We start from the raw sequence: 14,396 nt of genomic DNA on the forward strand, positions 1-14,396 counted from the left end.
GTTCACCCACTATTCAGCTTTGAATCATCATTTGTCATATATAAAGAGCGTAAGGACCGGGTCAATTGACATGATCTGTCCCAACTCCCAATTCATTGACATTTAACAGATAAGGTCTATGGACATATATGTTTTAGTCCATTTGTGGGGCTGTGAAAAATAATGCAGTACGTTCTGGGCAGTTTGATTTTCATTTTCTGTTGTTTTGTGGTCCTGGATGGAGTCCATGTATTATATGTCTCCATTCTTCATAAAAAGAAAAATGCAGAGGAGAAGACTAATACAACACTGTTGGCAGTGAAATTATTTATTCAAGAAGAAAAGCATTAAAACTAACAATGGATTTACATTTTCCACCCAAACCCCTAAAATTATCAAATTAAAAAAAATAAAAGAAATAAAAACTAGTATTCTTAGAATTATAGTCACCACTCTCTCCTTTCAATATCTCTTTCCTTTATTATTGGTAGTGTTATAATTAATTGATAATGCAGGAACTTTTAGTTTACCAGTTAATTTAAGAATAAAATTTAGTTGAAAATGTAGCATTTTATATTTCAATTTCAAATGTGGCGTTGAAGATCAATTACTCCAAGAATAGAAGACTTGTTGACCTCAAAAGTCTTGAGCAAGGATAACATTCTTTCTCATTTTGCTTTTTTCTTTTCTAGAGCATTAAAAAGAAAAGAACTTAATATTTTTTTTCCTTTTACGCTTGAAGAGAAGGCAAAAATCTTGAATTAAAAAAAAAAGTTTCAACAGTGGAATTAATAGAATAAGAAAGAATAGATTTTCTTTTTGGGTGTTATGTTGAAATCAAATAAGTACTAGCACCGTCATTAATGGGAAGGAACATGATGATCTTTAGAAGTTGGGATAGAGATGGGGGTAGGAAATTGCCATAGAATAATCTGAAGATTATTCTATTCAGGTTTAAGTGACATTATCTGTCCCACTATTATGCAGGAATCTTGACTAAGACTTAATCTTTTTATTTTGGTCCATTAATCAGTTTTCGTTTAACGTAGCTCGAATGCAATTGGAAAGGGCATTCTCCATTTAGAAAATGTGGGATTCCAAGTTCAAAAACTGAGTAGACAGGATTGAAATTTCTTCATATATCTCAATCTGGTAATAATCGCCACTAAAAAATAGGATGAAAATAGATAATTGTTTTTTTTAATTTTTATGTTAAGGTTACATATTAATTATATGAAAATAATAGAAATAAATATCTCTCCTTTCAATTCTCTCTTTCCTCAATTATTGGTAGATAATGCAGGAAATTTTAGTTTACCAATCAGTCTAAGAATAAAATTTAGTTGAAACTGTAGCATTTTATTTTAATTTCTTCACCCACTTGCCTTATTTCAAGCCTACAAGTAGCCACATCGATGTGAAAAGCTATTTGAAATTTCATAAGAAAGGATAATCATTTATCAATGCTGAAGTCTCAGTCCACAAAAGTACTAATACTATTTGGCACAGTTAATCCCTCATCAGGATGGAAAAAAGCAACAAAATGATGTATGAAACTCATGTAACAAAAGTTGGCATAACCATTCTCGAAAAGACAAAAATGTCGAAGAAAAAAGGCTAAAACAAAATTACCCCACCTTTTTGGCACCGCGCCTTGCTGAGAGCCTAAAACCAGTAAATCTCTTATCTGTTCATTGTATACTTCTAAGACACTGACTGATATCCCATATCAATGTAACTTCTGCCGCTCATTAATTATGCGAAACAATTCCCCGAGAGTCCTAAAATTTACTCCACGGGCTTCTTTTGTACCCTCCATTGTAAAAGTTTTTCCTGTCCCCGTCTGTCCATAAGCAAAAATGCAGACATTGTAGCCATCTAGAACTGAGGTAGCGAATGGAGCTGTGTCTTGGAAAACATCAGCTAAACGAATCAAGCAACAGAAGTAAATTATTAAAAATATTCACTGAAAGGAGCATTAGAAAAATTTTGCAGTGAGCCCAAAACAGCTACAAGAAATGGCATTACCTTGGTCTGCTTGAGGGCCAAAAACAGCATCAAACTTAAAGGTTTGCCTAGGAGCACCATTTGATAGTACAGTGAGTTCACCATCTTTCGCGGATTCAAAATCAACAGCCATTGAAGCTCCTGCTGCTATTTCTTCAGAATTTAGAGGCCTACACCGGCAAAAGACTCTTATGTTTCCTGCAACAAATGAAAATTTTGAGTCTCAAAATTTTCAACCTATTTCAGATTTTAATATGGAATATCGAATGTGGCTAACCTTTCAATTCTAGAACCTTGTTGTAGAGTTCTTTCCTTTCTTTGGCCCCTCTGAGAAATTTAATCTTGAGATCTTCATGCAAATCTGCTTGCTGGTTTACTTTTGGAAATATGGTAATGGGATTATAAAAGAGACTAAAGAAAATGGATTCATGAGGTGATTAAAAACTATAAATTATGATTAGTTGTGTAGGCTAGATGCTAACTTACGTCTAGACAGAATTGAAGAGCCAATTTCATTGATATCCTTGAAGCAATTCTTATACATGGATACCTCCTCTGATAGCTTGATGTGTTCCATTTTCATTATCTGCAAATTGGAACCTCTTAAAATTTTGAAATTAAAGTTCTAGCTTTGTATTAATTATAGATGCATCATTCCGTTGCAATTTTATACCTTCAATTTTCTGGTCATGTCCCTCAATGATGAGAACCATCTGCTCTTTTCTTTCACTTGTCCCTCAATTGCAAAGGATATAAATGGAAATAACAGCATAAGGTGGAAGGTCTACTCTCATTTCACTGGACATTCCTTTTTAGCTTTTCTTACAATCCACAACAATTAAAATCATAATCATTGAATGAAGAATTCCCAAACAATTACCTGCAAGAAAAATTTAATATTTGTTAATATATTTGTTTGGTATGAGAAGAATTGCCAGGTGTAACATTCTCTCACAGATAATAAATAGGATGACATATTCTTTCACTTCCCTCATTATGTGTCTAATATATCACAATTTTTTATCACTTTTCCATGTCTACAATGTTATTAATTCTCAACTATTTCTTATATTCTTTATCAACTAACAATACTATATATTTAATGATCTTCAACAGTTTGTTTTCCTATATATAAAATCATTTATTTTTTCCAATTTATAATATCCATTTATGGATTCTTTCCTCAGTTGGTCTTTCTTCTTTAACTTTAATAGAAAAGACTCATTTTCTTAATTTTAATAAAAAAGCTTTTGTTTGAATATTTAATTTTTGGCTTTTGAGGTTATTTAGCTGTCCCTGGATGTAAATTTGTTTTTGTAACTGTACATTTGAATTTTAAAAAAATTTAAAGGATAAAAATAATTTGGATATACAATTTGCAATCTAATTCGTAAGAAAAGCAAAAACAACATGCTTATATATATATATATATATATATATATATATATATATGTATGTATATTAATTATATCATTATATATTTTTATTTTCCTTAAAATTAAAACAAAAGGAAAACGAATAAATGAAGTGGCTAAAAGGGGATTCTTCATTCAACGACTAGGATTAGTTGTTGTGGATTGTAGGACAAGGTTGGAACGATTGTTCGGTGAAATGAGGGTAGGCCTTCTGCCATCTTTCATACAATCTTTTCCTTTAAAAGGAGAATAAATATAAAAGGGGACTCTTCATTCAACAACTATGGTTGCAATGATTAATTGTTATTAGAATGAAGGAAAGGCAAATTTTCCAAATCCACACTCTTTCACACTATATATGTAGATTTGAGAACAACTTGATCATTATGTATATTTTATGAAATTTTACTAATTGAATCGATGTCTCTTAAATTTGTGACTCTAATTTGATCACTCTCCTTATAGTAGTATAAATTATTCAAAATTTTCAACTATTGTGAATTTATGTTAGAAAACAATTGAAACTCCAATTTTCCAGATGAAAACTATGACCCTGATGGTAAGAAATTGATGAATTAATGGCTCGATGCTACTACTGTGCGTTTCCCTATTGTGAAGTACTTGACGCCTTAGTCTTGGAAATTTAAAAAAAAAAAAAAAGAATTGGAGTAATTTGCATCATTAGCATCTATGACCTTTCATGATGTTTGGTTTTCATTTCTAATATAAAAATTTTAAGTTTTTTAACTGCAACATTTTGAATTTATTTGAAATATACCAATTAGAAAAATCTTGAATTAAGAAAAAAAATTTTCAATAGTGAAATAAAATAAGAAAGAATAGACTCTCTTCTTGGGTGTTACGTTGAAACCAAATAAGTCCTAACACCATAATTAATGAGAAGAAACATTGTGCTCTCTAGAAGTTGGGATAGAGAAGGGGGTAGGAAATTGCCATAGAAGATCTCTATTATGATAATAATAATGATGGTTGGAACATGGAAATCTAGAGATTGGCGGTCCAAACTTTGGAGTTCTCTTACTCTTTATGACTTTCAATAATAATTTCTTTGCGTTTCTGAGGACCCTTTTCAAAGCAGAACTTTATGTAGTTTGCTGGAAATATAAGTTTCATTTTGGCAACTGGATAGCTGGAAATGCATAAGAGACAATTTAGGTTATCATCTGTAAGCTTTGCTACACACTTGCCCTTTGTGCTTCTTACATAGGTTTATAAGTTTAATATTAGATTAGACGAAAGAAATAACAGGCAACTCTGTATGATGAACTTTAAAGCCAGCCTTGCAGTATGTTATCATCATGAAAGCGTATTCTTAAGCTTATAGAATGAGTAGCATAAATTCCTGTAGTGTTGACATATTGTAATACATCAAAAAGTGTAATTTATCATTTATAAATATGCGTATTTATATTATAATTATAATTAATATGTATTTATTACCATTATTTTAATATCTGACTAATTTGTAATTATTTTCATTGATTTTTTAGAATTTCAAATGTCAAATATATTATAATATTTTTCAATATATCTAATTTTAATTTAATGTCCTTAATCACTATTTTATCGTCTCAGCACATCTTTAGCAGTGTTTTACCAAACACATCGCCTCACCATTGCAGTTCCATTCTTCTGAACTATGACTGCCAATCTCTTAGCTCCACCATCACTACTGCTTCTCACCGGCGGAGTCTTAGGTGGTGGCTAAGGCCATGAGAGACTTGGAATGCCAATCACACCAACTACAACTTTTTTCAGCTTCAAACTGAATATGGTGATTATATTCTGCTTGCATACCTCATATAAGTAGAAAATCCTTTGTTGACTTGGGAAACACGTTTCTCTTTTTGCTTCCAACGTGACCAAGGGGGGCATGGTGCTTTCTCTTTGTAATTATTTTGGACCCTCCATCGCCTACCCAATTTAAGTTAGTGGCCCTTCTAACATATAAGGTTTAAAAAATAAGAATAATTAATGCCCGCAATCATGCCACCAAGACTTGACTCATGCCCTTGTTATCCACAAGATTGAGTATTCTCACACCTACTATTAGGATGGAAGCAAAATTTTTTGTAACTATGCATTTGAATTTTTTTAAAAATTTAAAGGATTAAATTAATTCAGATATATAACTTATGATCTCATTAGTAAGAAAAGCGAAAACAACATATATATTTTTATTTATTTACTTTATCATTATATATATTTTATGAAATTTTATAGACTAAGTCGATGTCTCTTAATTCATGACATCAATTTGATCACTCTTGTTATAATAGTATAAATTATTTAAAATTTTAAAAGATTATAAATAAAAAAAATAGAATTACTGCAAATGAAAATGAAATATCGTAAAAATATAACAAACTAATATGAAATTTATTTAGAGAATTGCATGTTGAAGTTAGCAATATTATTGCTATCAACGAATAATTTTGTTTTTTTGAAAATCATGATTTATTTATAATGAAGAATAGATTATTGATAAAAACTAATTATCAAATTAAAAAAATAAAAGAAATAAAAACTAATATTTTTAGAATCAGTACTCTCTCTTTCATCTATTATGGGTAGTGCTATAATTAATTAATAATAAAGGATCACATTTTACCTCTTTTAAAAATCTGAGTTGAAAGAAGAACGTGGAAAAGCTTGAAAGGATTGTTGAGAGAAATGAGAGTTATCATCTCGTTGTGTAGTGTTATCATCAAAATGTTAGGTCATATAAATCAAAGACAAAATTTTAGCATTGATAATCATTATTATTAAATTGACATCTGATACAAGTATAATGATTAAATTCATTAAAATCAAAATAAAGGGACTCAAACATGTATAACGGAAATAGGAGAGAAGCCAATTTCAAAAAACGCTCAAAACCGTTTCTTTTTTATGATTAAATATTCTTTCTTTTTATTATTTATAACTATTTATTGTAATATATCAAAAGGTATATAATTTGTTTCTTCTAAATACGTGTATTTATGTTATGATTATAATTAATATGTATTTGTTGCCATTATTTTAATATCTGAATAATTTGTAATTATTTTCATTGATTTTTTTAGAATTTTAAATGTCAAATATTATAATATTTTTCAATATATCTAATTTTAACTTAATGTCCTTAATCATTATTTTATCTTCTCACCAAATCCCTAGCAATCAGGTCGTCTCATCATGGCAGTTCCATTCTTCTTTACTATTACTACCAATCTCTTAGCTCCACCATCACCGGCAGAACAGTGCAGTCCGTTCTGGGCAGTTTGATTTTCCTTTTTTGATGTTTTGTGGTCTTGGATGAAGTCCATGTATTATGTGTCTCCCTTCTTCATAAAAAAAATGCAGAGGAGAGGACTAATACAACACTTTTGACATTGAAATAATTTATTCAAAAAGAAAAGCATTAAAACTAACAATGGATTTACATTTTCCACCCAAACCCCTAAAATTATCAAATTAAAAAAAATAGAAGAAATAAAAACTATTATTCTTAGAATTATAGTCACTACTCTGTCCTTTCAATATCTCTTTCCCCTATTATTGGTAGTGCTATAATTAATTGATAATGTAGGAACTTTTTGTTTACTAGTTAGTCTAAGAATAAAATTTGGTAGATCAATTACTCAAAGAATAGAAGACTAGTTGAGAGTCACGAGCATGATAACATTCTGTCTCTTTCAAAAATTAGAATTGAAAGGAGAAAGAGGAAAGCCACCAAGAATTATTCAGAGAAATGAAAGTAGACTTTCTGCCATCTTTCCTACAACCTTGGGGTTTAATGAGCAGAGCATTAATCCTAGAGCAATTGAGGACTTCTCATTTTTCTTTTTATCTTTTCCAGAGAATTAAAAAGAAAAAAACTTTGTTTTTTTTTCCTTTTATGGTTGAAGAGAAGGCAAAAATCTTGAATTAAGAAAAAAGTTTCAGTAGTGAAATTAATAGAATAAGAAAGAATAGATTTCCTTTTTGGTTGTTATGTTGAAACCAAATAAGTCCTAACACCATTATTAATAAGAAGAAACATGATGGTGCTATTTACAAGTTGGGATAGAGAAGGGGATAGGAAATTGCTATAGAAGATCTCTATTCAAGTTTAAGTGACATTACTGTCCCACTATTATAACAGGAATCTTGACTAAGACTTTATCTTTCATTTGGGTCCATGAATCTGTCTTTGTTTAACGTGACTCCATTTACAAAATGTGGCATTCCAAGTTCAATAACTGAGTAGACAGGATTGAAATTTAAAGCAATTTATTTTTGGTTCAAAATAAAGAAGTACAATTATGAGAAGAAGGATTCAAACACTGTTCTTTAACTATTAGCCAAACTTAAATTGTTAATTACATATAATTTTTAATTGTACATTTAATATAATAATATGATATATGAGAATTATAATACAAATTATTTATGAAATTTTTAAATTTTATGAATAAGATTAAAAGGTTTTTACACGTCCCTGTAAGTTATATAGGGTGTCATGACTCGGAACTCCTATCGAGCCCGTGACAACCGCCGCAACGTCCCGATAGACATTCCATTCATTGCCCGAAAAACCAATCGGAACCTCGCAAGGCTTTAATATCAGTTTTCGCACCTCCCCTGTGAGCAACCGTTGCCAATTATCATGTTTTAAAAGATTTTAAACTATTTTCAACTTAAAACAATTAAAATAAAAATTTTCATCTCACAGGGGTATTTGGGTCATTTTTCACTGAAAATTTCGAGATCAGCTAAAGATGTAGTAAGTGAGTACAAACCACATAATTCATAATCAAAAATAAATTTAGACATCTAAAATATTCGTTAAAGTGAAATTATAACTGTTAGAATAAAATAAAAATATTAAACAAAATATTCTATTTTATTGTAAAATAATATTTTTAGAACACTGCGTAAATAATTTTTTTTCAGCGTAAACGCGAAATAAATTCCTACATACAGTAGTACGGGTAACCCAAAGTATAAAATCAAATTTACAGTGACACGTGGGCCCACGAATAACCAAAAGTATCAAAAAAAATGAACCTACAGTTTTTGGATGTGGCACGTCCAACCGTAGTCGTCGACGATATCAATTATCTATAATCTATTCTGATCCTGTGATGGATGGAAAAGAGGATGGTGAGATTATAAAATCTCAGTGAGTAAACAAACATCACTCAAAATATCTAAAGTCGAGTAAAATGAGACTATTAAAACATTTTCATCCAAATATGTTTTTCATAACATAAATATTCATTTCATTTAAAAACATTAACATGACTTATGAGTATCTTAAAACTTGGCTGATGCCAAAATCATTATCATACTCAGTTATCAGGGATACCTTGACCGATGGCTATCCCAACTGAGTCTGCCAAAGCTATTAAAAAGTTATGTATGCATAAATCATGTTTTTATTTTAAAAACATAACGGTTCCTTAGCGTTGGCTGAGTTCCCCCTCATGTGGTGGTTTGGCGTGAAGTGAACTCTAAAAGTTATACCTCGAGAGTTACCCTACTCGCCTCTCCAATTGAGGTAAAATATATCGGGATTTCGTGCCCCTCTAACAGGCTGGTCCACAGAAAATCCGCCCCCTGTAGCAGGTTAAACCCACCATATAATAAAATTTTGACAGCATGACAGGGCTAATATATTACTACCCAACCTGCAAGGATAAAATAAAACAATTCATACCATTCATAAAACACAGCCCAGCCAGTCATGCCAACACAATAACGTAAGCCATCAATTCAATCTCAAACTTACAACATATCAGTGGTCTCCAATTACTCTATTTTCAAAATCATTATTTCCTTTTAAGACAATTTATTAAATATTTTCATTTAAACTCATTTTTGTTTATAAAACCTAAAATTAGCTATTTAACTCATTTTCATAAAATTTCACCAAAACCAAATAAAAACATACTTTAGATAATTAAAATGATGATAAGGTTACTCACAATGTCTAGAGTGGGGATTTTCAAAGTACTCAAATTACTGGTCCTCGGGTGCAATTCCCTTGCCTTTATCGGAGGACTCACCACCTTGACACAGTACAAAATCGAAAAATTTACTTCATTGGTACTAAATTGAATTTAAACTAATTTAGACTACTAATGCATGATATGGAATGTGAAATGTCCGATTAATCGCTTAAATGTGATATTCGACCTAAGTCACACTATACTCAATCTAATCGGCTAAAATCTCCAATTTAACTCCAAATCAATTCTTCTCACTTTCTACACTCCAATTATACCTAAATTACCTCAGTGACTATGAATGAGATTCAATTTATCAGTCTCGGGTCAATAATCACACATGTCTATACATTGAGCAAAAATTTGGATTTTCACACCAAAATTTTTCATTTAATTTCTAGCCTCACCAAACATCAAATATCACCAAAATATCATCAAATATCATCAATTTCAGCCACAAATATCCTCCCTAGAAAATTCGGCCAATGAAGAATATGTCACGACCCGGTACTCCCCTCGAGCCCGTGACAACCGCCGCGGTATCCCGATAGACACTCATTTTCCGGAATGCCAACCGAGACCCCGCAAGGCTTAATATCAGTATCTCATCTCCCTTGTGAGTAACTGTTGCCGAAAATCATGTTCTAGAAGATTTTAAGCTATTTCCAACTCAAAACAAATAAAATAATAATTTTCGTCTCACAGGAGTATTTTAGTCATTTTTTTCTAAAAATTTTGAAACCAACTAAAATGTAATATACGAGTATAAAACATATAATTCATAATCAAAATGAGTTTAAAAGTCTAAAATCTTCATTTAAAAAGAATTTGCAATTATTTGGATATAATAAAAAAAATAAAAGAAATATTAAGTAAAATATTCTATTTTCTTATAAAACAATATTTTTGGAGTTATACGTAAATAATTTTTTTGTAGCGTAAAAGTTAAATAAATTCATACATACTGTAATACAGTAAGTCAAAGTATTTAATTTAATTTACAATAATAAGTGGGCCTCCAAATAAACAAAAGTAGAGAGGACTATAAACCTACAATTTGAAGAATGCAAACCCAACGATAGTCCTCGATGAGGTCAGCTATCTACAGTCTATTCTGAGCCTGAAATGGATGGAAAGGGGGTGGTGAGATTATAAAATCCCAGTGAGTAAATAGACATCATCATAAACATTATAACGTTTTTATATTGTCTCCATCTACTCGGCTTTAGATGCTTTTGATGGTAATTGTTTACTCACTGAGATTATTTAATCTCACCCCTCTTCCTATCCATTTTTCAAGCTCAGGACAGTTTGTTGATAGTTGATTAAGACGAGAATTAATCTCGGAGTTGCATCATAGGAAGTAAGGGTTCGTAGCTCTACACCTTATTGGTTAGTTGGGAGCCCACGTGTCACTGTAAACGAAATTTCATACTTTAATTATCTTTATTACTATATGAATAAATTTATTTTACTCTTACGCTACAAAAGTTATTTTAGAAAGACTTTGAAAATATTGTGTTTTAAGAAAATAGAATATTTTATTTAATATTTTTATTATATTCAAATAGCTATAATTTTACTTTAAACGAATGTTTTAGACTTCAAAATTTAATTTAAATCATGAAATATGTGTTTCCACTTACATATTACATTTTTACGGATTTCAAAATTTCAAAAAAAAAATGATGAAAATGCCCCTATGAGCTAGAAAATAATATTTTATTGTTTTGAGTTGGAAACAACTTATGATTTCTTGAAATGCGAGATTTAATAACTGTCGCTCACCAGGGAGATGCGGAAGTTGATGCTAAGCCTTGTGAGGTTTCGATCGGCATTCGGGATAATGAGTGTTTATCGGGACGTCGCGGCGGTTGTCACGGGCCCGATGGGAGTTTCAGGTCGTGACATTATTTTAATTAATATTTTTATTTTATTTTATTATTAAAACAAAAAAGAGAGAGAGGAATGGAAAAACTGGTACAAAAGCCTTGCGAGGTCTCGAAGGGCATTCGGGGGAAGAATGTCTGTCGAGGCTTCGCAGCGGTTGTCACGGGCTCGATAGGAGTTCCGGGTCTGACATATATTTTATGAAATTTTGCCAACTGAATCAATGTTTCTTAATTCGTGACCTCAACTTGGTCACTCTCATTATACTAGTATAAATTATTCAAAATTTTCAACTACTATGAATTTTTGTTAGAAAAGAATTGAAAATCTAATTTTCCATATGAAAACTATGACCCTGATGATAAGAAATTGATGAATTAATGGCTCGTGTTTCCCTATTGTGAAGTACTAGACTTGAGGCCTTAGTCTTGGAAATTCTTTAAAAAATGAGAATTGGAGTAAAAATTTTAATTTTTTTCTACAACATTTTGAATTTAGTTTAAAAATATCAATGAGAAAAATCTTGAATTAAAAAAAAATTCAGTAGTGAAATAGAATAAGAAAGGATAGATTCTTTCTCTTACTCTTCATGTCTTTCACTAATAATTTCTTTGCTTTTCATACGACCCTGTTCACTAATAATGTCCAAATTTTGCACTTCTTATATATATTGGTTTGCAAGTTTAATATAAGATTAGACCAAAGAAATAACAGTCAACTCTGTATGATGAACTTTAAAGCCAGCCTTAAAGTATGTTATCCTCATGTACTGCCAAACCATATTTTTCATCCAGATTAGATGTGGAATACCTGGGCTTGATTTTTAACCATTAAATGCCTCTATAGAAACCTTTTCAAAAAAAAAAAAAAAAGAATGCGAGTATCATATGGAAACTATATATGCTGTACCAGTTGCCCTATTTAATACGATTGACAAGATTGAAACTTTAACTTGCTTCTTGGGCTAGATTTTGTTGAGAATTTTGATTAAATGATTCTTAAGTCAGCCAAAGTTTTTCTAACTTAATAATTGGTGTCTGTTTCACCCTACTCAATGAGTTAAGTTCGGATATGCATTCATCCACAATATGAAAAATAATAACAGAAAAAAAAGAAAAACCCTAAAGCTTTTCTGAAATACAGGGCAATGAAGTTGTCTCTTGAAAGCTTATTCTTAAGCTTATAGAATGAGTTGCATATTCCTACAGTGTTGATCTATCACTTACTTTCTATACTTTGGGGTTGGAGATGATTAATAATTTTTAAGGCTTTACTCTGTGGCTTATGGATACATAGATTTTTCTCCCTCAGCTCCAGTCAAGTCAAGTTAGCGTGTTAGTTTGGGGTTGAAACTTTAATCATCCTTTGTAATATATAAAGAGCGTAAGGATCGGGGTCAATTGACATGATCTGTCCCAACTCCCAATTCATTAGCAGAAATCTGGACCAAGACATTTAACAGATAAGGTCTATGGACATATATATGTCCCCATTGTCACAACTATCAAAATTTGTATTCCTATAAGTTAATCAAGTCTTTCAAAGGTTAATTTATAAATCTGTGTGTATTGGTTTTAGTCCATTTGTGGGGCTGTGAAGAAACACGATGGTGCTCTTTAGAAGTTGGGATAGAGAAGGGGGTAGGAAATTGCTATAGCAGGTATCTTGACTAAGACTTAATCTTTTTATTTTTGTCCATGAATCAGTCTTTGTTTAACGTGGCTCCAATGCAATTGGAAGGGGCATCCTTCATTTAGAAAATGTGGGATTTCAAATTCAATAACTGAGTAGACACCATTGAAATTCATTCATATATCTCAATCTTGTAATAGTCACCACTAAAAGATAGGATGGAAATAGATAATTGTTTTTTTTTTTAAACTTTTATGTTAAGGTTACATATTAATTATATGAAAAATTTATATTCACAATTAAATAACTTACATTATATACATTCATAATTTTTTTATATATTACAGTACTAACTATAATAACTTAAACTAACTATAATACGTTATCCTAAAATTATTAAATAACCTATCTGTACAATTTTTAAATTTTATGAATGAGATTAAAAGCTTTATACATGTCCCTATACATGATATAGGTTATGTAAAATAGACATGTGACAATAGTCTAACTCCACTTGTACATGAAATTAATTTTAATATTATGATCTTATACATGAAAAAAAAAAAAAAGAGTTATGACATGTTAACTGAAAAATCCTAAGAACATCAAAAGTTTTATTTTTTATTTTTGTAATTTTTTTGTATGATTTACAAATCTAGACAATCAACTTGTACATATATAGAGTTAAGATTCTCACCCATTGGAGAATTAATTGATCAAGGAAGAGGAAGATCCTAATACATTGAATCCCGACAGTTAATCTTATTAATATTGATTCTGTTATCAAATCAAGTATTAAGTATCAAATGTTTTCTAATTTTAAATTTCTGTTATGGTAGATCCTATATTAGTATAAATTAATTACACATAAAATTAAGCAAATAACTCTTTAAACTTTAAAATTTAGGTTTGAGTCCCATCTTATGTGGGTTTAGGTCAACAAGGTATTAATTTGTTAATCTATTTAATTTTGTTCATTGGTTTTTTATATTGGATTATAATTGTAGAGGTTATCACCTCTTATTGGCGAAATACTTGATTTCAATAAGATTTAACTTTTTTGGTCAGTCAGAATGAAAATTTATGAAAAGCGAAAGCTAAAACAGTATTAAAATCTTCATAACAAAAATCAATCAAAGGAATACAGATAAAACACCTTAAAAAAAGAAAAAGCAAAGTCCAAATAAGTGACAAACCACTTGAAAAACCATCTCAACTCATAGTTACCAGCGGACATAAAACATTTCATCTCCATCAACACCACATTTAACTAAAGAGTCCATGAAAGCGTTAGCTTCTCTATAGTTATGCAGAAAAACAATGTCACCAATAATTTTCCTCAAGTTGTCAATTTCATTAAAAAAAAAAATACCATTTGCATCAGAGTCTAAACTTCTCATTGCACATCCAAAAAATTGGCACTTTGGAATCAAATTCAACTATCATAGTTTTTGAACCAACCTAAACGGATTATCCC

At 30.4% G+C, this 14,396-nt stretch overlaps 1 protein-coding gene across 1 annotated transcript; it reads right to left on the reverse strand.

Annotated features, from left to right (window-relative positions):
* Nucleotides 1-1,708: 1,708 nt before the first annotated feature.
* Nucleotides 1,709-2,413, reverse strand: LOC148761691 (kinesin-like protein KIN-14R). Its single transcript, XM_088808687.1, has 3 exons — nucleotides 2,264-2,413; nucleotides 2,008-2,184; nucleotides 1,709-1,902 (listed from the first exon to the last, which is right to left on the reverse strand). The coding sequence occupies exons 2-3, from the start codon at nucleotides 2,117-2,119 to the stop codon at nucleotides 1,709-1,711; spliced, it is 306 nt and encodes a 101-aa protein (XP_088664813.1). The 5' UTR covers nucleotides 2,120-2,184; nucleotides 2,264-2,413.
* Between the last annotated feature and the right edge of the window lie 11,983 nt (nucleotides 2,414-14,396).

This window comes from Theobroma cacao, chromosome 7 (genome assembly GCF_053813885.1).
Source record: "Theobroma cacao isolate CCN51 chromosome 7, ASM5381388v1, whole genome shotgun sequence".
NCBI classification, from domain to species: Eukaryota; Viridiplantae; Streptophyta; class Magnoliopsida; order Malvales; family Malvaceae; genus Theobroma; species Theobroma cacao.

Bases quoted from the DNA above. Each gene is read 5' to 3' on its own strand.
- LOC148761691 (XM_088808687.1), bottom strand. From the start codon at position 2,119: ATGGCTGTTGATTTTGAATCCGCGAAAGATGGTGAACTCACTGTACTA. The intron at 1,903-2,007 runs GTAATGCCATTT...TGATTCGTTTAG, and splicing joins TGGCCCTCAAGCAGACCAAG to CTGATGTTTTCCAAGACACA.